Below are 24,063 nucleotides of genomic sequence, written 5' to 3' on the forward strand. Positions count from 1 at the left end.
TAACTTAGCTCAACAACTCGTTCAATATACGTACGTACATTATCATATATTTCTAAAAATATAAATATATTTCTTTTATTTCCTATATTAAAATTTCAAGAAATACGAAGATCATTTAAAAATAATTATTAACTCAAAGAGAAGTTTGACAAGTAGATAACTATATTCATACATATATATATATACATATATATGTATATATAGGAGTAACGTGGCAGAAAAGAATTTTCTCTAAAAGGATACATTACATATATTGATAAAAATCGACGGATAGGATACGAACACGTAATTCAAACGGATTAATCCAATATACATTTTCGAAGAAATGGTGGGGGAAATAACAAAGTGTACGTGCGTTTATCTATACGCCTTTAATAACGTTGTCATTCTCTATTAGAAAACGATAATATTATTTATTAATACTTTTACGAAAATCGATGAGAAACATTGTCGATGATGTGAAAAAAAAAAAAAAAGAAAACAGAAAAAGAAAGGGAAAAGAAAAAGAAATAGAAAAATAAATCGGACGAAATAGTGTATATTGATTCGCATCGATCTTTTCTATGCTTTAATCGTGTTGACCTTCCTAAATCAGGTCCACCCACTTCTTCTCCCTCCTCTTTCCCGTTACCTCACCTTATCATCTCATACTATTACTACTTAGTTACCTCCCACCATTTCTCTCTCTCTCTATCTTTCTCTCTCTCTCTCTCTCTCTCTCTCTCTCTCTTCATCTTCATTATAGGTTATCGGTTTCTCTCTCTTTTTGACAGCACGCGACTAATCAGCGTGCAAAAGCATCGGATTCGGTGAAACATTCGCGGCGCGTTCGCTCGAAATTTTGTCTCCCCTTAAATATCCTAACTGTTAATCGTCACGTAGACAGCGTTCGAGGAAAAAAGTCATGAATTTCTGAGAAATAATATTAAAGATCAAACGATTATAATATATCGTTGTCGTCGTCGTTGTCGTCGTCGTTGTGTAGTCGTCGTTGTCGTCGTTGTTCGACCGATGTGAGAAAAAAAAAAAAAGAAGGAAAGAAAGGGAGATATACGTCAATGTATATATTCGTCCGTACCGTTAGAACGCATCATAATGGAAATAACGATGTTGAACTCTTCCACGCAAATAATGTTATTCTCGACATTAGTTTTTCTAATTATATTAACAAATTTCAACGCCAATGTCATTGTCAAAGGCAATTATTTTGGAACTAATGCGGATAAAGACGATCAGTGTTTTTGCAAGGTAAATCGTATATAAAACAAAAAAGAATATATGTATATATATATGTGTGTGTGTGTATAAAAAGATATTATGTTGGACTTCGAGTCACGAATTCATTGTTAATACGTGTGATTAAAGATATCAAATTCATAACCTATTAGATATGTTAATGATTAAGAAGGGATTATTTTTATCCGATATCATATGCTCTTTTATATCTTCAATTTTCTTTTTTCTTTTTTCTTTTTTTTTTTTTTTAATATTCCTAACATGTTTTTATGTTCTTCTTGTCTGCGATTTATTGTTTGTGATATTTCTATCCTTTATGGTTATATTTAAGCGGTATTTTCAACATTTTTGTAAAATGACATTTGATAAAGATTTACTTTTTTTTGTATCGTAAATTTCCTCATATATATATATATATATATATATATATATATATATATACATATATATATATATGTATATAGTAATAAATTTAACTTCAACCAAATTTTGAAAAAACGCAGTATATATATATATATGTATGCATGTATGTATGTATGTATGTATGTATGTATGTATGTATGTATGTATGTATGTATATGTATACATATATAGAAAAGTCGAACAATAAAAATCTACTGATAAAAATTGATATAGATTAAAAGTGTATAAGATTGGTTTTGTTTCAACTTTTTAAAAAAAAAATTCTATTCAATAATGTCAATAAGGAATCATTTTGAGGATTAAAAGATTTCAATATTATTAACATTATCATTTTTGTTTCAGTTAAAGGGATCGATTGATGATTGTAGCTGTAATGTTGATACAGTGGATTATTTTAACAATGTAAAAATATATCCCAGATTGCAAAGTCTTTTATTAAAGGATTACTTTAGATTTTACAAAGTAAACTTAAAACAAGAATGTCCTTTTTGGGCTGATGACAGTAAATGTGCTATACGTTATTGTCATGTACAACCTTGTCATGATGTAAGCAATTTATATTTTAATTTATTCAATTGTATATCATTATATTGTACAAATTATAAATAGTAAATGTAGATGTAACGAATGAATAAGAAAATTCTATTCCTATTATTTGTCATAGGATGATATTCCAGAAGGATTAAAAGGAGAAATTCCACGAAATTTACATTTCAATGAAAGTCCAGCAGATAAATATAAATTATCCTTACAATTGGCAAATTGTAATCAAAATGCGAAAGATCATAATATGGAATTGGGTTATTTAAACACCACTATTAGGTAATATAAATAAATTATATTAATATGATTATCAATGTATAATTGTATTAATATTAATTATCATTGTATATATGTAATTTTTTTTTTATTTTTTTTTATTTTTTTTTTTTTTAGTTCAGAAAATTATAAAGAATTTGAACGTTGGCAACAATATGATGATGCTCAAGATAATTTTTGTGTGAAAGAATCTAGTCCCGGTGAATATGTTGATCTTTTACTTAATCCTGAACGATATACAGGATATAAAGGACCAAGCGCGCATAGAATATGGCGAAGTATTTATATGGAAAATTGTTTTAGGTATGCGCCCATAACAATTTTATATCATTGATAAAATTTCATCTGTTCATTATTTCTTTCATATTTTTGTTTTAGACCTAAAAATTCTCCTCATAATTTTATACAATCTTCTAAAATGAATGGTATGTTTTTTTTTTCCTTGTCTCATAATTATATTTAATTTTATATGTAATGCTTCCTCATAAACACCTATTTAAATTGTTTTATATATTATAGGAATGTGTTTAGAAAAAAGGGTTTTCTATCGTGTTATTTCGGGTTTGCATGCAAGTATTAATATTCATTTATGTTCAAAATATTTATTATCTTCACAAGATTGCTTAAATATTGTATCAAATGCAAAATGGGGCCCTAATCTATCAGAATTACAAAGGCGATTTTCATCTGAAACAACTGGTGGTGAAGGACCTAATTGGTTGAAAAATTTATATTTTATTTATTTACTTGAATTACGGGCTCTTGCTAAAGCTGCCCCTTATTTAAAAAGAGAAGAATATTATACTGGTAATGATGTTGACGATAAAGAGACACGTCTGGCTATAGACGATGTTCTACAAATTGTTCAGTTAGTTTTCTAAACATAATATTTGCTTTTCACGAAATCTATAATGGCAAATGCAAATCATTATACATGTATTATTTTAGATCATTTCCTGAACATTTTAATGAAACAGTTATGTTTTCTGGAGGTATTCATGCACAGATATTAAAAGAAGAATTTAGACAACATTTCAGAAATATTTCACGCATAATGGATTGTGTTGGATGCGATAAATGTAAACTATGGGGTAAATTGCAAATACAAGGTTTAGGAACAGCATTAAAAATTTTATTCTCTGGCAAATTTGATAAATGGGAACCGACCCTTCATAATTTTACTAGAAAACAATTCTTCTTAGAAAGAAGCGAAATCGTAGCCCTTATTAATGGATTTGGAAGGTAAGATTTATAATGCGTTACCTCATATAAAATTGATATATGAATATTTTATATGTGTATATATATGTATGTATATTTTTTTTTGTATCATTTTTTTTTTTAGATTATCAGAAAGTATATTTGAATTGGATAGATTTCGACAAATGATGAGATAGCATAATAATAATTAGGTAATGATTTTTCCAAGTACTACGGCAAGACACATCACATTATTTAATTAGCTTTCCATGGAAATAATTATGTTGTAAGATTTATGAATTGTTATAATTATGTTTTTCACACTCATATATCTTTATTCAATATGAAATCGCAATGGTAATTAATCAGATTACAATGTAAATAATCCTGTGTTAATCTTATATCCGGAGCAAGAGAAAGAAAAGTAGTTAGTGTATTATTATAACTTTAGATGGAAAAGTACAATTGTTTAAATGCTCAATATTTCTACATGACAATTTTACAAGAGTAAAAAAAATATATATATATATATATATATATATATATATATATATATATTTGCAACTATCCTTATACTCCCTTCTATTCATAAAATTGATTTCATTGCGATTTCATTTTTAAATTTAAACTCTGTCTGTGATAAATATCTACATTATATGACATATATTTCTGTAATAATTTCCTTATAATTTATCCAGAAGAATTCATAACTCAAAAATCTTTCCATACTTTTACAACAAGTTATAATATGACAAGTTACGTTAGCAAATTTTTTTTATATTATACTATTTTTAAATATAGTAAATTATGTTGTAAAGAAAATGACCAAGATTTGTAATATTTGACATCTTGATTATTGATATGGAGAACTAATGTAAGACATGCAAGTACTTCATTGGCTTTGAAACTATGTACAACAAAAATAATTTATTTTTAAAGATACATTTATATTTATTAAAAAATAATAAATGGTATTCTAGTTTTATATATCTATATACATATACACAACATAAATATACAGACTTCTTTGAAGTAGTATATACATTTTATACATTTTTCTTGATCTTTTTTACATCTTAATAATTATCTAAATAATTAACATTTATGACTTATATGTGATTGTAGATATATATATATATTTTAAGAGTATTAGTGCAGTAAACCATCTTCCTTTTAAAATTGTTTCTGTCCTTCAGTAAAGTCAATTATAAAAGTACCTTGCAATGATTATTGTTTGTAACTAATACAACGATTTTACGCAATTAGGATTACGATCCTTAATACATCATTGTATCGAATAATTATCATATAAAATGTAAATTGACATTGTTAGTATAAAGAACATGTAATGAACCATTATAATTATATTATCGAATATATACATATAGATATATATAACGAGCTTTTTTTAAATAAACACACATTTCTAAATATTTTTTCAAATAAACATTTAAATTAATCTTATAAAGAAAGAAACAATTAATTAATTATTTAACATGATCATAATAATAAATAATGAATGAAAATTAAATTTTATTATAATTAAACGCAGCTGATTAGCTCGACAGTATTTACGTCGAAGAAATATTACATCTTGTCGCAAATAATATCGATTGCCCAGGTCTCACCGCGTGGAGGTTGCTGCGCATCGAGACCCTATTTTTTATAAAATATAAATAAATACAAACTAATACGTATATATATAATATTTTCATAATATTACTAATAAAAACCTCATTACCTTATCGGTAATGTCGATGTCAGCCATCTTAGACTCTACTAGCAATAACCAATAGGAACTTTTAAAAACAGCCTTCTAGTTCACTCTCAACAAATAGATGGCAGCACTATATCTTATTAATCATAAAGTATATACTTTGCATATACAACATTTTTGTAAATTAATCAATGCTTTACAAAATACAATATACTTTAATATTAATTGCTCGGTTTTATATATAAAATGTATTTTCAAACAATAGTACAAATTTCTTACGTATATAATATTATAAATTATCATATATTTGTTTTTTCATATTTTTTTTTTTTCCTTTACCAGATAAATTTTATGTTCAATAAAATATGTCCTTATGCTCTAATGAAAATTTTGATTTTTTTTTACATTCGAAAACAAACGCCTTCGACTACTGCTTTTTTTCCAACTTCACGTGTAGGTAAAACTGACATATGACTCTAAAATAAAATATTTGTGTTATATATAGTAATTAATATTTTCTAAAGAAAGCAATATTTTTTTTATGTATTACTATTGATGTCCGTTCATTAGAATTCATGTAGCCTATGATCATTGAATTAGTAGAATAACTCCAAAGAAAATCGCCAAGTTTTTCTTGCGGTGAATATCGAATTGCTATAACTCCACCTAATTTCTTTTCAAGTCCATCTAAGAATCTAGATTCTAAAAATAATCAATTCTATTAAAATATGAATCATTAACGTTAAAATATATTAATTTAATCATAGTCTCAACCTATAAAATTAGTTTTCATAGCTTGATGTAAGCTAGTTGTTGGACAGGATGTATTTACAATTGCTTCTGCTATTGATCTTGCAAGTGTAGTACGAATAAGATGTTCTCCGCAACCAGATGTACTTGTACCAACTGAATACTTATCTTTACATGCCCAAGTACCACATCCCCATACACCAGCCTAAAAAGAATTAGGCTAAGAGCTAAAATGGTAAAACATGTAATATAATCTCTTGATTAATAAAATAGCAAAAATAATGAGACGGTTATAATTGTATCAAATATTAAATGAAATTATTGAAAATTGTCATGAAATTTTTGTAAATTATCAATCAATCAACTATTAGTTACATACTTGACCTACTCTTCCTGGATATTTAAGAATGATACCACCACTAGAACAAGCTGATGCTATATTCCCATTTTTATCTACACATATTGCACCCACAGTATCCATTCGTCTTTTAGCATACTGCAAGTGTAAGACAAAGTTTTTACAATCTTAAATTAATGAAATATTTATCATTCCTCTTCTTTTTTATTACAATACTACCTATCAATACCTTATGTACTTCATCATCACTATTTTCCACTTGTCTTTTGTAATACTTGTATATTTTTTCTGCTTTTCCTAAAGATAGATGATTACAATAAATAAAAAATAAAATATTACTGTTACAGTAATACTCTTAATTATTTAAACATACTTGATATTAACTGTTCAGGTGATAATATTTGTATACCCATTTCTTGTGCCCATGTATGTGCTCCATGTCCAACCAAAAAACTAATATAAAATTATTATAATAATTGAACTTTTTAAATCAATATATATATATATATATGAGAAAACAAAACATATATTATAGGAGTCATGATAATAAATTAATATTGATTAATAATTATAAATAAGAGATTTTTCTAAATATACCTTGGTGGAATTCTTCCATATCCAATTTTCTTTGATTGTTGTTCGCATAAACGTTTTGCAAGGAAGACAGGATTTTTGATACCACTAACTGCACCTATTGCACCAAACTGCAAATTAGTACCGTCCATAACACTAGCATCACATTCTACTGTTCCATTAACTGTAAGGTTAGAACCAAATCCAGCATTTGTTAAAGGTGAATCTTCTAACACAATTGTAGCATTAACCACTGCATCTAATGCACTACCACCGGATTTAATATTTTGTATACCCTAAAATATTTTTCTACGATTAAAATACATAATTAAGTAATGATAAGAAATCTCTAAATGAAGAATTAGAAATTTCTAAATAGAGAATTTGAGAACTTACTGCTCTACACGCTTCGCGACATAATTTTTGATATTTGTCTTTAGTTGAATCGGAATGATGTCCTGCACCTATCATATATTATATACGTATAATATACATATAATATTTTACAAAAAAAATATTATTACTTTACAAGATCCAAATTTTTTCACTTATAAAAACTGTAATTAACCTACCCACGTGTACAGCAACGAATCCATGATTAACATTACTCATTACATCAAATCACTTTATCAGTCTTCTTCGCCTTTTTTTTTTTTTCTTAATCTATTTCAATTTTTAATTAAATTAGAGATGTATTTCGTTTTATAAGATGTTCACAAAATACGTTAAATAAATCTAACATGTCTACCAATCTGATAATTTATTTCTGGATTCTTTCTACTATCTCATTCTTTTGCGTTCAAGAACGTAAATATAGAGTTAACCAATCAGAATCTGTGTTTATGAAAGAGTCCTCGTTCATTGGTGTATTTTATTTTTCGTATATTTTTACAAATCTATCAAACACGTGTGTTTGATATTTCAATACTTTAAAATTTGTATCTCGGAATTATTGACCTTGTACAATATAAACATAAACACTCTCCTTCTATTAACTTTGATGATTCGTGCGAGTTAGTATTTACTCGCATTCCAACGTGCTTTCATCGATACTCTCTCTTTCTAAAAATGAAAATTTATAAAAATTAATACTTTTGATAATTTTATAATTATTTAAACAATATATAATGTACGTTAAACTAATACATTAAACTAATATTTAAATAATAAATATATTCGTTTAAACATTACAAAGATCGTAGAAGTGTGAGAAACTTAAAATAATTATAATTTTTAATTTCAATACTTAAAAATTGGTATCTTAAGATCATTGATTACGTATAACGTTATCAACAACAAATTTTTAACTAACTTTAATTGTTATCGGTTCAATTCTCCTTTGTGTTCCTCGATGAGTAAACTTCGAAGTTCTTTCAGGATATCCTTCAAGTATTAACGAAGAATCAAAGTAAATATATTTCTATATCATACATTTCTTAAATAATTTATATACAATTTCTTATTATAACAATGATACGAATTATTTTTCTTCGGAGATTTACTCGTGAATAGTTTTTTTTTCTTTTTTCTTTTTCTTTTTCTTTTTCTTTTTCTTTTTTTTTTTTTTAGATCATTATTCAGAACTTTTCATTTTATTTTACTTTTCTTAAGTTAAATTAAATTAAATTAAATTCAGAATTTTATCTTTCATATTAGTAATACACATATATATATATATAATTTTTTTTTCATTTCTTATTTTATGTCAGCTAATTTCAAGAAAATTGTGGAATCACAAACTCGAAAAGGAATAATTAATAAATAAGATTATTTTACTTAATATTTAAACGATGTACGATATAATATAAAGTACAATTAATTAATATTTAAACAATAGGACATTCTTAGCAACGTTATAAAGATCATATATATATATATATATTACTAGCATATATTATCGATTTAAAATTGACAATTTTTAATATATAGACCGATTGAAATTTTCGTATTAAATGTTACATTTTTAGAGGCCATAAAATGGATTTTTAAATGCAACAACATCCATATGGTGAAACCTAGATCGATATTACTTGTGATATATCGAAATCTTATAGGATGCAAGTATTATCGAAGGAATGGATGCATATTTTAACCCTTTTTTCCAAAATCTTTTCTTTCTAATTCGAGAAAGAAAAAAATTCTTTCTATTTCTATTAAACATTAACATATTTCCATTTTACATTATTAATCGTACTTCAATAGATAAATGGATCGGATATATTATCGAATTTTAAAATAATATCTTAGGAAAAATGCATGGGAAAACTATTCTAATACACTTATATTCGCTTATTATTTTTATTTATTCTTATTAATTATTATTTATAAGTTTCAAGTAGAACCCATGAAATGGGCCCGCATGGATTTCAGCCTTCGTGCGGATTACTATCTCAGCATCGTGTATTTTTTTTCTCTTTCTCTTCTTCTTTTCTGAGGGATCATGGAAGGATCATGAAAGGATTATCGAGCGATAGATTTATCTGCGATCAAATGAATCCGATATATTGTGTGAATGGCTCGGCTTATCATCGATTTTTATTATCGAAAATATGGGAAGAATAGGTAGAATACTTGTGCGCGCGCATATCAGCGGGTACAGGCCCCGCCCCCCGTTTCCAGGGTGGCGGGAGGGGGCGGGGCGGGGATTTCGTTTTTTTTACTTAAAAATTCGATTAGATTATCTAATCCTAATCTAATCCTAATAATTAGATTATCTAATATCGCGAATGCGGGTATTAGAATAGAGTCACCTTTAACCTTATGCGTCTCCGGATGCAGCAACCTCCATGTGGTGAGATCTGAGTCGATAGTACTTGTGACATATCGAATATATTTTTATTCAGATTATATTATTCAAGTACTATCGAGCGAATGGCTGCATATTTCATTTACGTTTCCAAAATCTTCTCTTTCCATTGCGAACTAAACATTAAAGTACTTACATTTTATATATTATTAATTATAATTCGATAGATAAATATATTCTATATAATAGAATTATAAAATATCTTTGAGAAATGCACTGATATTAATTCGTGATTTTATCTTCTTTTTAAAATAATCTATTTGATTACAAAACAATCATCTTATTTCGTAACCACGATCATTGATTTTAAAATTACGTTGAACGCGATCAGCAACTGAAGTACAATTTTCTTGTTTGATGAAAAATATATATATATATATAAAGTATAAAGTATATATGATTTTGTCGATTATTTCATTAAAAATAATAATATTTATATAAAATAATAATTATTAATTCTTCTTATTAATATATTTTAAAGCTTTTTAAATTGATTTAATTTTTATCACATACACATTTCTTACTTATTATTATTATTATTATTATAAATGACATCAAAGTTTCCCCTTTGGATTATTTTGTATCTTTTTCAATTTTTTTAAAGCACATTTAGCTGCTGTACATTTGGCAATTCTATAATTTCTTCCGATTCCTTTAAAGGAACCTTTACCAAAAACATCAACTGTTACTCTCACTCTGCGTCCATCAGCCAATTTTTCTGGATTGCTAAACTTTGCTGTTTCGGGTTCCAATTCTAGCAATTCTCTAATTGGAGATTTAGGAACATTTGTACTAAATTGTTCTGAAAATAGGAATAGATTCACATCGTGAAGTTCATATAAACATTTTCTTAAGAGGAAATATAATAAAATTACTTACCAATTTCTGATTTCATTATATTATAATAAACACCCCAAACAGCATCAAGAGACATACCGCTATCTAAATAAATTGCACCAGCTAATGATTCAAAAACATCCCCTAGGGCTTTTGGCACTTCAACGTCTTCAGCTTCTTCGCATTCATCCTCTCCGATTAAGTAATACTATTTATATAAGAAAACATATTATTTAAATCATGAATATAAATATAATATCATTATTAATTAAATTTTACCTGAAGTATTAAAAAAGATATATATATATATATATACCTCTTCGCTAATAGAGTGTCCATTTTCTTCTTGAATTCTCACAAAGCGATTTATTACAACACTTAAACCAGGAGAAAGATGACGAAAATATTTATGAAATCCACATCTGACAGCCAATGAAGCAAATATTGTGTTGTTTACCAATGCTGATCTTAAATCTGTCAAAGCACCTGGTGAATGCTGTCGAGAATCCTCATACAAATGCCTTGTTATTAAATAATCTAAAATAAATTATAAAGATTTATGATATATTAGATATTAAATATTGTTTCAAATTGATAAATATACCTAAAACAGCATCTCCAAGAAATTCTAAACGTTGATAACAATCTGTTAATCTGTTTGGCTGATAAGACGCATGTGTAAATGCTTGTAAAAGATAACTGATGTCATGGAATTTATATCCTATACTTTTCTCTAATTCATCATATCCATCAAGCATCATTTTTAATTCAGATTCTGGATCAGGAATGTAACGAATTAATGGGTTTTGTGGTTCTTCTAATTTGCCATATTGAATCTATCAGAATATAAATTTAAATAAATATAAATTTAATATCGTTAATTATTATAAATTATTTAATTCTTCAAATTTTATACTGACTCGTGTCCAAGTGGTTTGGTTATCTTCCTTAACACTTTTCAGATAAGGCGTGCTTCCTGGAATTTTATCTTCTGGCTCATTTTCTTGTACAATGCAAATTTCTTCCGTAGGTAAAACATGAATCCCTAACCAAGCCATGAACAAAAGAGCACCTCTTGGACCACATGCTATTAGATAAGCACCAATTAATGCTTCTACACAATCTGCTATGCTTTTATCAGGAATACTGTGCTGTGTAATTAAATTGTAAGGTATAAAACAACGCAAATTATCTATACTATTTGATAATTTACTCTCGTTTTTATCAAGTTCACTTTTCATAATACCAAGCTTTTGTTCTGTTTCTTTAACTAACTGAGTTATTTCAGTTAGATTTACTGTCTGCAATGTTGGAATGTCAGCTTGATTCCAAAGAGCAGAAGGTACACCTGATTCAATTAAAGCTTGCTCAAGTTCTTTTGGAACATAATAACAAGGTGGTAACCAATTATCATGTGGTTCAAATTTTGTGGCTATCATACTTTCACCTAACATTTTTCGTCTTCCTAATCTATATAAATTTAAATTGCTAACCTGAAAAATATATTAGATATTAATAAAAGAAAAAAAATTTACATTATAACATTAAAATAATACTTTACCTGTTTTGATCGTAAATGGCTAAGTTTGCCTTCATGAATATTGTCATAAGTACAATATAAGTATGTTGTTATTGCATACTTGAGAAAAGAATCACCAATAGTTTCTAAACGTTCTAAATTGATTCCATCATTAGCATTAGACATAGTTAAAGCTTGTAAAATTAAACTAGGACTTGGTCCTGGGTGACCCTTCAATTCTGGTTGAAAATCAAAGCTAAAAAGATTATTATCTCTTAGATATGTTCTTTCTAGTTTATTAATTTCTTTCTTTATTGGATGTGCAATGCAGTTTTTATTTAATACTTCTTCAGTAAATGTATCTACAATATTTTCTATATAATCCTTATGTACATATGATACTTTTTCAACTTCGCGTTGAGTACTAAGTGTGCTTTTTCTATCAATCACAATCTCAGAATCACAAGGTATGAAAGATCCACTTTCCATTATTTCGAGTTCATTTAATTTAGAATATTTATAATGTTCTTCTTTGTGCTTCTTAATTAATGTTTCATCGTCTTCCTTTACGTACAACCAAAAATTATTATCTACATTCTTTTCCGTTTCTAACAATTCCAAAATTTTTTTATTTATTTCTTGTTTACTTATCTGTTTTTCATCCTCCACAGCTTCTGCTATATTTTCACCCATATAAGAAATTCGTAATCCTCTACTTTCATCATCAGTATTGTCAGATGAATCCATAAAACCATCACTATACGTATCATCAGATTCATAGCCATCGAAGTCTGATTCGCAAGCAGGAGATCCATATCTGATATCGTTCCAAGTAAAATCTTCTTCTAACATAGTAACATTCAAAGGAAATGATTTAATACTATCCGTATTAAAATTCATAGAATTTGCAGCCATGTCATTTGACCAAGTACCAATTTCCAATTCATCATCTTTTAAATTGTCTGATAATTTATCTGTTTCATCAATATCTTCTAAATTATTTAATGGTTGCTCTGTTTCTGTATCATTATTTTTATCAGAAATAATAGATTTAACATGATCAGTCTCTAGTTTTTCAATTTTTAATTCTTTTGTATTGTCAGTCTCCTTTGTTTGTACATTTTGGCACTTGTTTGTAGTTTGCACAGATTCATTCTTAGATTGTTTAGCTTTCTCAGCTTCTTTTGACTTTTTTAATACTTCTGCCAAACTCCATCCAAAGTCTAGTGCTGGCCATTCGAAATCTAAAGCAATATTACATAAATATAGTAACGTAGAAAAAAAGAAAAAAAAAAGAAACTTCTTTTATTATATACCTGGATTCAAATTTGCTTTTCCTAAATTAATCATTTGTGCAACTTGACAACGTATTTGATCAGCAAGTAATAATGCATTAATTCTATATAAAATGCATGGTAAACAAACTGCTTGTCTCCATAAAGATGCTGGAAATGGATGAATTGCACATAATTCTGCTACAAGAATTTGTTTTTGTTCTAAATTTTCTCTTTTTGCTCGTTTTGTTTCTTCACTACTTGTTGGTAATGCTACACCTTTACGATTAACATATCTGAAATATGTTTTAAAAATAATTAAAAAATTTATTGATTATGTATATACAAATTGTATAATCTTAAAATAAAAAAAAAAAAGGACATTTACCTAGGAGTTAGAAAATTTAATCTAGCAGATGTATGATCTACATCTAATAAAGGTTGATCTAAATTTTGTATCTGGATATTATATTTCTTTAAATAATATTCTTCAAAAGTACTGTAATCATCACCAGGAAACGAAGATTTGGGATTTAAATTTGCACAAATTTCAGCAACATAAAAATACTAAAACAATGGAGAAATATAGATTTAATTACATATTTATTATATATTTTATTAAATTAATAATATACCTGTGGTTGATCTTGACTTCTGTACCATGGCATGATTACAGCATCATAATATTTTGATGCATCAAATTTGAAATTCTTTCTTTCTTCTTCAGGTACTTTAGTAGATGCTGCATTTCGATTATCATAAATACATTCCAAAAAATCCCAATCAATATAAACATCTAACTCTTCATATTCGGTAGCTATAATTATATAGAAATATATTTTTCATTATTTTAAACAGAGAACAGAGAGACATTTACATGCCTCGATTTATAAAATAAGCAAAATGTTTTATATACTTACTTAATCTTATTGGTACAATAATATAAGAATTTTCTGAAGCATGTGGATCAAAAAGCATTAAATATTTTTGCAATCTCAATACATTTGTAAAAGTGTAATTAAGAAATGTAGCTACTCTTTCTATTTGAACGTCATCTAAAACTATGGTCTGCTTAGATAATTTTAATTTAACATGAACTTCACCAGATCTGGTATAAATCGGAAATGAGCATAGCTAAAATAAAATATAGATAATATTGTTTCAGATTAATAATATTTGCATTTATATTATTACCTTTGGTATTTTTTTAAGCGTAAGAATACCAAAACCAATAGCAGATTCTTCTGGAGGATATATTTTACGTCCTCTTGTATTTTGTTCTTCTGGTAAAGGACAATTTAGTACCATGCTTATATGATATAGATACGAAGGAACTCCAACTAATGGTCTACAGTCTGTTAATGCCTCTGCTGTCTGCAACATATAATTTAATCATAGTAAATATTTTATAATAATTAATATAAATTATCAAAATACCTTTTTATAATAATATTGTCTACGTTTAGTTGTACCAGGTCGAGCTTCTGAAAAATCTAATCTACTTTCATCTGGTAAAGCAGGTACTTCAGCATCTTCGGGCTTGGCTTTAAAATTTTCTTTTCCAATAGGTAATAAATTATCATCTATTTCATTTTCTCTATGTAAATCAATACAAAGTTGTAGTGCAGCCATACGTCTAGCCATAGCTCTGTTAGGCATTGGATATGACTAAATTAAAATAAATAAAAAAAAAAAACATATATATGTATATATAATTATAAATATATTAAATAAAAATACTTGCTAAGATATTATCTATGATCTACATGAAAAGAAATGTTACATACTGAAACAACATATTTTACTGGTGAATTTATAGGCAATCGTAAAGAACATATGTAAGTCATTGGACTTTGTTTATTTAAAACTTGAACAGACCATTCTGGTGTTAATCTGGTAAAAGTATCACTAGGTAATTTTGCACAATATCTGGAATAATCAATTTGTTTAAAAATTGCTTTCGTAATAAATATAATAAAAAAAATTTAATAGAACAAATCACGTCACACATATTACCTATTTATTAATGAAATAGCAGAATTAAAAGTCACTTTAGGTGCATCATCATTTTCAAGAGGCTTATAATGGGGTATCATAGCAGCATACATATCTGCTTCATTTTCTTCTTCCTCAGTTGGTTCTTTATTTGAACATTTTGATAATAAAGTCTACAAAATATATTTTCATTAAAATTTTTAATTTGGATTAGCATTGGAATGAATTGATCGATATTTAAACTGACGTATAAAAACGTTGTATTAATAAATACATTTTGTTATTTTTCAATACCTTTTCTATGTATTGATATTGAGCTAACTGCCAAACACATTCCTTAGATATTTCTTGTGGTACCAATAATATATGTAATCCATCCACAGCTCTTGCTCTGCTTTTACATTGAACATAGGATTGATAATTTTTTGGGAAATCATGTCTCATTACAAAATTACATTTTGGGATATCAATACCTTAAAAAATTATATAATAACATATATTAATAATACTATATGAAAATTTAATTTTATATTTTAAATTTATAGTCAAATAAATAATTAAGATTAATTATAGATACAAACCTTCTTCTAAAATTGAAGTTGCTATCAATAAATTACATTCATGTATCCTAAATCTTTTCAAAACTTCTTCTTGCTTTCTATGTTCTATTTCTAAATCTCTACAATAGCCAACTTCATCAGTACTACTTTCAGTCATGTAAAGAGGAGAAAGAAAATGCAAATCTTCATCATATTTGCATGCTTCCTGTGTAAAACATGAAATATTAAAAAATCATATTTTACTCTGCTTATATACTATTTATCCTTGTGATAGAACATAGTGTTTGTTTTATAAACATACATTTAATAAATAAGACAAAACTTTTGCTGTAAATGCTTTATCAACAAAAATTACTCCACATAATAATTCAGGATCTGTAATTCCACGAAAATATCGTTGTGATCTAAATGGTTTTCTATAATTATCTTCCCCAGTTCTCCAATTATAATCTGGTCTTTTTGTATGTATATGATTTTCTTTAGGAGCTATTTCTCCATTAGTTGGTGTAATATTTTTAGAGTCTCCATCTGAATGTAGTATATATAATATAACATTAAATAATAATAATATATATATATATATATGTAATATAACATTAAACAATAATAACAGATAAATCAAGAAGTATGTTTTTACCGGTATTTGATTTTGTTTCTGAAGTATTATTATATTTGATATAAAATGGAGTATACGTTTTTAAAATTTGTAAAAGCCGATGAACTTTTGGAGTAGTAAAACGATATAACCTTTCTTTTTCAGATAATTGTTCAAATGTATTATCACAAAGAGCTCTAAAATTTATTAGATTACATTACAATATTATGAAATTATATTATGCAATAATTTATATCGTATAATAGTTTTACCTTATTTTAATAAAAACTGATGCAACTAAATTTAATAAAAGATAATGCCTTTCATAAGGTGTTTTCATTTTTAACTTTTCCGTTAATATTAAAAGAGCTAATGCAGCACGATCTGCGCACCATGGTCCAAGAGTTTCTAATATATATAAAAAATCTTGCATCATCTCACGCGGCTTTTCCGTTGGATTAGGTATTTTTTGAATATCCTCAAGAAATTCTTCATTATAAATTTCAGTTGGATCATAACGATGATCTTGTAAGAAGTGAATAGCGTCCAATGCACAATTTTCTAATATTTCATATAATTCTCCTTTTTCACCTTTTTTATATTCTATTATATATTCTTTAGGTTTAGGACTATACCTATGATTAGATATATATATACATGATTATTTATAATTTAACTGTCGTTCATAATAACTTACCTGAGTATTGATAATATATCACTAGCTGTTTCAACTTCACATTGAAAAGTAGTTTCTATTTTTTCTATCTCTAATCCAAGCCTCCCTGGCTCTTGTGTTAAATTAAATAGTGGTACAGCTATACCAATTATTCTAGGAATGTTTATACATGTCAAAAAAGTTTTCAAGATAGATTTAAGTTTATTATCATGTACAGATTTATGGCACTCATCAACTATGACTAGACTTATGTGATGAGGTAAAATTTTCTTTTCTGATAATAGCAATGCACACGTCTTAGAAGTTGTAACTAATACCTAAAAGAAAAATAATATAACATTATATTATTAGATATATCATTATATCATTATATCATACATACATATAATATAGATAATCTATATATATATATATATATATATATATATATATATATATATATATATAATCTAGGTAATACAAAAAATAGAAAAATAGGAAAAAAAGAAAATAGAAAAATAGAAAAAAAATAGAGGAATATATCTTACATGAGAATTTTTGACTTCTTTAGTTAGATCTGTACATGTATCGCATAATAATACTTTAAGATCTGTTAATTGTTTGATATATGTCGCTTTTAGCAAACACTTTTCTTTATCTGCTAGTATATAAATTATCTGTTTTCCGCCTTCCTTCACAGGCCTGAATTAAGAAAGAATTATCTGTTTACGAGTTCATTTGTTTCAATGTAATGAATACTTTCGCTCTCTCTCTCTCTCTCTCTCTCTCCTTTCTCTGTCATATAATTTATTAATTGTTTCAGAGAATTTACCTTCTGTTATTTGTCGCAAATTCCTGGACTAATTTTATAACAATAAAAGCTTGTTCATAATAACTTCCTAAACAAATAATAATATTCTTTTCCTTAGCCTCATAAAGGAGCTCTACCTAAATATTAAAATGCATAAAAGAAATAAAAACTTGTGTTCTTATAGTTTCATAAAATATAATGAATATATATCATAGATACCTAAATATTTTTGTACAAAACTCACTTGATATTCTCTAGGAGTAAAGGATTTTATATAAACTTGATCATTCAGTGGAAATGCCATGGAATCTAAAGCCTATTTTCTTTAATATTTGATACACAGTAGTTAATATTTTCTTCCCTATAGTCTTTTATTTTAATAATTCTTTTATATTTGTTCTTTATCTTCGGTTTAAAATTTAAGATTAGGCTAGGAACGAGGATAGCATAGAAAAAGCATATACAGGTCCTTGTAACGTACGGTAACAATAAAATTCGTTGAACATTAATAAAATTATTCTGAGAATTCTTCTTAAAACGCGCCATTAAAGGCGCCAAATTTAAACGGATAAATAATGAAGACGATTCAAATTTACAGTTAAAAATCTTTTTTTTTTTACTTCATTACTTTAATCCAATAAAGGTTGTTTCATTTTATTAACATTTACGAACAAAATTGAATGGAAAGAATTTACGTATATATAAAAATTGTATAAAAATAAAATACTATCTATATCGTACTTAGAGAATTTAGTGTCTTTAATGTTTTAGTATTGGCTGTGATTGATTGTGAAGAGGATTTGTAGTTCATTCGTAATTATTAATTCTTTTTTATATTATTGACAGAACAAAAACAATAACAATAACAAAAATATGACAAAAATTCTACGTGTATTAAATAGAACACTTATAAATCATGAATTGACTAATATATTAACGAAACCTAATCTTAGATCTATGATAAATTTATCAAATCATTGTTACTTATCTGAAAGTTCTGATGTTAAGATCAAAAAGTCAAGTTTGTATCGTCAATTGTATTCTAAAATTATAACTTGTGGACCATTATCTGTCGCAGAATATATGAAAGAAATTTTAACTCATCCATTTCACGGTTATTACATGAACAAAGATGTTTTAGGTCTTAAAGGAGATTTCATTACTTCACCAGAAATATCTCAACTTTTTGGAGAAGTGTGTAGTTTTTATCAATTTCTTTTCTTTTCTTTTTTTCTTTTTAATGATATTTATTATTCAAAGATTATGTGATTTTTAGATATTAGCCGTTTGGATTATTAACGAATGGATTAAGATCTCTAAAGATCCCTTTCAGCTTATTGAGTTAGGCCCAGGAAAGGGTACAATGATACAAGATATTTTAAGAGTACATATTTTGATCTATGCATAATTATGTAAACAAAATAATCTGAATTATTAATCTTATTAAATATTATATATATATATATTTTTTTTAGGTATTTAAAAAGTTAACGTTTCTTAATAAAATATCTATTCATTTGGTAGAAATCAGTCCTGCTTTATCTACAATTCAAGCACAAAATCTATGTACATATATAGAAGAAAATAATCCTGTCGACTGTAAGACACAAACGCAAGAAAATTCAATAGGTCATTATAAAAAAGGTATTACAGAAGATGGTGTAGAAGTATATTGGTATTATTCAATTACTGATATTCCTAAAAAGTTCAGTGTGTTCCTTGCACATGAATTTTTTGATGCACTACCAATACATAAGTTTCAGGTACTTGAAATAAAAAGAAAGTGTATCACTTTTTGTTATAACTATATCATTGCATATGGTTGTTGCAATAAAATTTTAGAAAACAGAACAAGGCTGGAGTGAAGTCTTAGTGGATGCAATTCCGGGAGTAGAGGAAGAGAAATTTCGTTATGTATTATCTAAAGGGCCATCCCCTGCAGCTCAAGTTTATATATCTGTACATTTTAATTTATATATTTTAACTATTTATTTAATTGAACATATTATATAAAACTGATTATTTTTCAGAAAGATGAATCGAGAGATCATGTTGAAATAAGCCCACAAAGTATAGTTGTAATAGATTATATATCATCATTTTTAATGGAATGTGGAGGTTTTGCCTTAATCATTGATTATGGTCATATTGGTGATAAAACGGACACCTTCCGTGCTTTTCGAAAGCACCAATTGCATGATCCCTTACTAAATCCAGGTACAGCTGATTTAACTGCGGATGTTGATTTTTCATTAATACAAAAGATAGCGCAAAAGGATAACAGAGTAATATCTTTTGGTCCAATAAGTCAAAGAATATTTTTGAAAAATCTTGGAATTGATGTGAGATTAGAAATACTTTTAAAGAATTCGACTGATGTCGAAAAAGAAAATATTCTGTCAGGGTATCATATGATAATGGATACTGATAAAATGGGAGAACGTTTTAAAGTATTAGCAATGTTTCCACATGTCTTAAGTAAATACATGGACACATGGTTTGTCACTGGATTTAAACAAGAAAATAATGATCAGCATTAACAAAAAATACCTTTCACTTACTCCTTAGCATAATTAAATTCTTATAAAATTTATTTACAATTTATTAATGTTTATATTTGTCCCATATTTTCTTAAAATTTAAAACTTTCTCTCTTTGTTGTTCAAAGGTCTCCCTTTTTGGTTTCCTCCATAAATTATGATCTAAATCTAATATTCCACCAATTATTTCCTAGAATAAAGAAATAAAAAGTGGGGAAAAAAAAAGAAAAAACAAATTATATAAAGTGGAGGAAAATTAATATGCAATATATATTTCTTAGAAATCATAAAAAGAGTATTGATTTACCTCTGCAAAATTGGTCGGGAACATACGTTCATCTTCAATTACATGCGCATATCCACCATTATTTCCAAATTGTACCATAAAATATGGTAATCCATTTGGTATTGCTCTACGTAAATCTTTGTTTTTTAAATCAACAATTTTTTTGTTGATAGCCCATTCGGTTTCGCATTCTAATAGAGCTTTCTGTAAATAATATTAATTAATAAAAGTATTGTTACAGATTTTTCTCTTTGCTTTATTAATAAAAATATTTCATCAATTTCTTACTTTGAAGTACATAGGTGCTAAATCTGCACTTTCATCAGATAATGGAACACATTCCAATTGCATGTGTGGGAATTTATGACGATTTTTATATACTTCAAAAAATATTGGAGTTTGTTTAGAATCCATAAACATCTTAATCAAAGTTTCCTTGAAAATCTAATCGAGAAAAAAAAAATTCCTAGAAAAATCTATTGAGAAAAAAAAAAACAATTAAAAATCATTTAAATATACCTTCATTTTTTCCCAAATGTCTTCGTCTAATTGTAATTGGCATGATATATGTTGTAAAGGTGTTAATACACAATGTCCAATTACTAATGATACTCTGGTTGGAAGACTAAGACAAATGTGTGAATCCATTGTAATAATCATATGCTTGATCATATTTTTGGATTCTATACACCAGGAACATCCTTCTAAACTTTTTGATATTCTTTTATGTTCTTTAATCGCCTTTGCTTTATCTCTATCATCTTGCCTACTATCTGTATCCACTCGTGCAATTTGTTCTTCAAATATATCATTCATATCCATGTTCTAAAAATGAAAATTGTTTAAAAAAAATATAATTGTATTTATTTTATATCTAAAATTATTGTCTAGAAATGTAATACCTTCGATGCAATTTTAACAAATGCGGCATTATCGTCATCCACGGAACGTCCTTTTTCACGCTGGAACTGATAAATATAATTTTAGTAATTCATATGTTCAAAATTCTCATATATAAATTAATTTAATAATTTTATAAATCTTCTTACGAGTTGCTGCAAAGAATATTTATCATCGTCACCGTAGTAACGAATCCGTTCACCAGAAACATGCGTCTCTAGATTTTTATTCTTTTTAGATTTAGTTGAAGATTCTTTAGGTTGACATCTTGGTTGTATTGGTCTTGTAACACCTGATCAGATACAATTTGATATTAAATTAAAAGACAAGGGATATATGAAAATCTATTATATATTTAACATTATTAATACCTTTTGAATCAGTTCTTGAAAGAATGACGTTTTCTGTTTCAGATTTATTTGCTTGCTTAGAATGTTCTCTTGCTTTTTCTAATTGTTCCTTTAAATTATTTGCTAATTCCTAAAAAATAAATATTTAATAAAAAAAACAAAATCTATATTCTATATTATCTATAAGATTAATGTAATAATTTTTCGTACATTATCACCCATTAATTCAGCTTTTATAATTTTAGCTCCCAATTTATTCATTTCTTCTTTGGTTAAAATATCATTTGATTGTGTGTTAGTTTCAAAAACTTTGTTGTCCTTTTTCGAAATTTCTTCATTAATTATTTCTACATTTGATTCTAATTGTTTTTTACTTTTACCATTATCTTTTTGCCAATTTCTTAGACTATGCGAATTTGATTTACTCAAAGCTGATGTGTAATGACGATCACCATCATCTGTAGGCTTTTGATAATTTGGTTTACGTGATGATCTGTCAGATCTATAAGATTCATACTTTTGTTCACGATCCAAATTTCTTGATCTATAAGATGAATGATCTTGTTCTGATTCTCTATGCCTATTAGAGTATTTATCATAATAACGTCTTTCATAAGGGACACGACTTCGTTGAGAATTCTTTTGATTATATTTAGAACATGATTGATCAGCTTCTGCTATCATTGCATTTATAGTTTCTAAAGACTATATAAATATATAAATATTAAATGTTAATTAAAAATATAATATATATATAAAGCTTTTCAATAAACTTACACCCCATCTTTCAGCAGCTATTTCTTCTAAAGATTTTCCTTCTTCTAAAGCTTGTTCTCGTGCACGTTGCAATGATCTTTTTAACCAAACAGGATCCATTACTTTCTTATTGAATGATTTTTCAGGTTCATTTCGAGGTAAACCAGTACCACCATCTTTCCAATATGGATTTAATTCTTTACTACTTTGTCCTGGCTTATCAAGAATCGACGAAATATTATTATCTTTTTTCTGTAATTCATGCTTATTACTTTGTATATCAGATCTAGATATACATGGAAATAAATTGCCAAGTGTCATCCATTCCTCTCTTTTAACAGGTTCTTTTTCAATATTATCAGTAACAGTATTTTGTACAGATTGTATTGTTTCAATAGTTTTTTCAACCCAAACTTCATTATCACTGCCAGTACTACTCTAAAATGATATTACATATACAAAAGTTATAGAAATTTTAAACACTATCAAAGATGATAGAACTAAGAATTGTCATGAATTGATATTTACATCACTTGAACTTGAGGTACTACGTTTTTTCTTCTTCTTCTTGCTCTTTTTCTTCTCTTTCTTGCTATGTTTTCTTTTTTTATTTTCTAAACTTTTATCTGACTTTTTATGAATAGATGATTCATCAGACACCATATTAACCTACAGATAATTATTTTATTTATATATTTAATTTATATTATATTGTATTATCTATAGAATAACGATATAAAAAAATACACATACCACTTATGTGTAAATAAAATGTTTAGAAAATTAGAAAAAAAACGTATTAGATAAATGAAATAATTTATATTTATCCATAACTTATGTGCACAAAGCATACAACATATATATATATATATATATGGCACTAACGTTCGTTGCGACATATGCGGAAAAAAAGAGAACTAACCTGAACATCATGGAACCTTTAGGCTGTTCATTATTCCTAGGTTTTTTTAAATGATTTACATCATCAAAAAGAACAAGCGTAATTCTTGACCGATTTTAACAAACAAGATCTCATTTTAAAATTGAAAGTTTAATCTATCATAAGATTTTGACGAATTTTTGAAAAAGTTCATATTTGTACA

At 26.7% G+C, this 24,063-nt stretch overlaps 5 protein-coding genes across 11 annotated transcripts; 2 read left to right on the forward strand and 3 right to left on the reverse strand.

Moving 5' to 3' along the window:
• Positions 1 to 739: 739 nt before the first annotated feature.
• On the forward strand, positions 740 to 5,071 carry LOC124955093 (ero1-like protein). Its single transcript, XM_047508996.1, has 8 exons — positions 740 to 1,248; positions 2,002 to 2,205; positions 2,324 to 2,481; positions 2,596 to 2,781; positions 2,857 to 2,903; positions 2,998 to 3,346; positions 3,427 to 3,720; positions 3,824 to 5,071. The coding sequence occupies exons 1-8, from the start codon at positions 1,096 to 1,098 to the stop codon at positions 3,873 to 3,875; spliced, it is 1,443 nt and encodes a 480-aa protein (XP_047364952.1). The 5' UTR covers positions 740 to 1,095; the 3' UTR covers positions 3,876 to 5,071.
• A 553-nt stretch (positions 5,072 to 5,624) lies between these two features.
• On the reverse strand, positions 5,625 to 8,585 carry LOC124955097 (threonine aspartase 1-like). Its single transcript, XM_047509004.1, has 10 exons — positions 8,389 to 8,585; positions 7,649 to 8,138; positions 7,473 to 7,540; positions 7,101 to 7,372; positions 6,877 to 6,956; positions 6,733 to 6,800; positions 6,525 to 6,641; positions 6,170 to 6,350; positions 5,946 to 6,097; positions 5,625 to 5,871 (listed from the first exon to the last, which is right to left on the reverse strand). The coding sequence occupies exons 2-10, from the start codon at positions 7,686 to 7,688 to the stop codon at positions 5,797 to 5,799; spliced, it is 1,053 nt and encodes a 350-aa protein (XP_047364960.1). The 5' UTR covers positions 7,689 to 8,138; positions 8,389 to 8,585; the 3' UTR covers positions 5,625 to 5,796.
• On the reverse strand, positions 8,217 to 19,900 carry LOC124955091 (endoribonuclease Dcr-1). 4 transcript variants are annotated; one of them, XR_007102753.1, is made up of 25 exons: positions 18,373 to 19,900; positions 18,150 to 18,265; positions 17,866 to 18,019; positions 17,360 to 17,655; positions 16,935 to 17,297; positions 16,705 to 16,859; positions 16,369 to 16,595; positions 16,089 to 16,272; positions 15,802 to 15,980; positions 15,529 to 15,680; positions 15,300 to 15,441; positions 14,950 to 15,180; positions 14,707 to 14,886; positions 14,433 to 14,646; positions 14,148 to 14,329; positions 13,901 to 14,079; positions 13,555 to 13,808; positions 12,281 to 13,482; positions 11,640 to 12,212; positions 11,324 to 11,555; positions 11,036 to 11,256; positions 10,762 to 10,927; positions 10,407 to 10,684; positions 9,827 to 9,998; positions 8,217 to 8,459 (listed from the first exon to the last, which is right to left on the reverse strand). XR_007102753.1 is itself a non-coding variant. In XM_047508992.1 (24 exons), the coding sequence occupies exons 1-23, from the start codon at positions 18,430 to 18,432 to the stop codon at positions 10,437 to 10,439; spliced, it is 5,910 nt and encodes a 1,969-aa protein (XP_047364948.1). In that variant the 5' UTR covers positions 18,433 to 19,900; the 3' UTR covers positions 8,789 to 9,998; positions 10,407 to 10,436. The 4 variants fall into 4 exon arrangements, 3 of the variants coding, with proteins under 3 accessions (XP_047364948.1, XP_047364949.1, XP_047364950.1); XM_047508992.1 differs by lacking the exon at positions 8,217 to 8,459 and having other exon boundaries at positions 8,789 to 9,998; XM_047508993.1 differs by lacking the exons at positions 8,217 to 8,459; positions 9,827 to 9,998; positions 10,407 to 10,684 and having other exon boundaries at positions 10,768 to 10,927; positions 10,999 to 11,256.
• On the forward strand, positions 18,884 to 20,893 carry LOC124955094 (protein arginine methyltransferase NDUFAF7, mitochondrial). Of its 3 annotated transcripts, none has more exons than XM_047508999.1 (6): positions 18,884 to 19,149; positions 19,270 to 19,322; positions 19,405 to 19,512; positions 19,604 to 19,891; positions 19,971 to 20,087; positions 20,159 to 20,893. In XM_047508999.1, the coding sequence occupies exons 1-6, from the start codon at positions 19,002 to 19,004 to the stop codon at positions 20,666 to 20,668; spliced, it is 1,224 nt and encodes a 407-aa protein (XP_047364955.1). In that variant the 5' UTR covers positions 18,884 to 19,001; the 3' UTR covers positions 20,669 to 20,893. The 3 variants fall into 3 exon arrangements, with proteins under 3 accessions (XP_047364955.1, XP_047364953.1, XP_047364956.1); XM_047509000.1 differs by having other exon boundaries at positions 18,923 to 18,941; positions 19,207 to 19,322; XM_047508997.1 differs by having other exon boundaries at positions 18,884 to 19,322.
• Positions 20,044 to 23,851, reverse strand: LOC124955092 (CWF19-like protein 2). 2 transcript variants are annotated; one of them, XR_007102754.1, is made up of 12 exons: positions 23,714 to 23,851; positions 23,489 to 23,629; positions 22,982 to 23,398; positions 22,415 to 22,909; positions 22,226 to 22,334; positions 22,004 to 22,146; positions 21,857 to 21,922; positions 21,474 to 21,779; positions 21,243 to 21,398; positions 20,976 to 21,158; positions 20,679 to 20,858; positions 20,044 to 20,360 (listed from the first exon to the last, which is right to left on the reverse strand). XR_007102754.1 is itself a non-coding variant. In XM_047508995.1 (11 exons), exons 2-11 carry the CDS (start codon positions 23,621 to 23,623, stop codon positions 20,733 to 20,735), a joined length of 2,136 nt encoding a protein of 711 aa, XP_047364951.1. In that variant the 5' UTR covers positions 23,624 to 23,629; positions 23,714 to 23,851; the 3' UTR covers positions 20,044 to 20,732. The 2 variants fall into 2 exon arrangements, 1 of the variants encoding a protein (XP_047364951.1); XM_047508995.1 differs by having other exon boundaries at positions 20,044 to 20,858.
• Between the last annotated feature and the right edge of the window lie 212 nt (positions 23,852 to 24,063).

Source organism: Vespa velutina, chromosome 17 (genome assembly GCF_912470025.1).
Source record: "Vespa velutina chromosome 17, iVesVel2.1, whole genome shotgun sequence".
Classification (NCBI taxonomy): domain Eukaryota; kingdom Metazoa; phylum Arthropoda; class Insecta; order Hymenoptera; family Vespidae; genus Vespa; species Vespa velutina.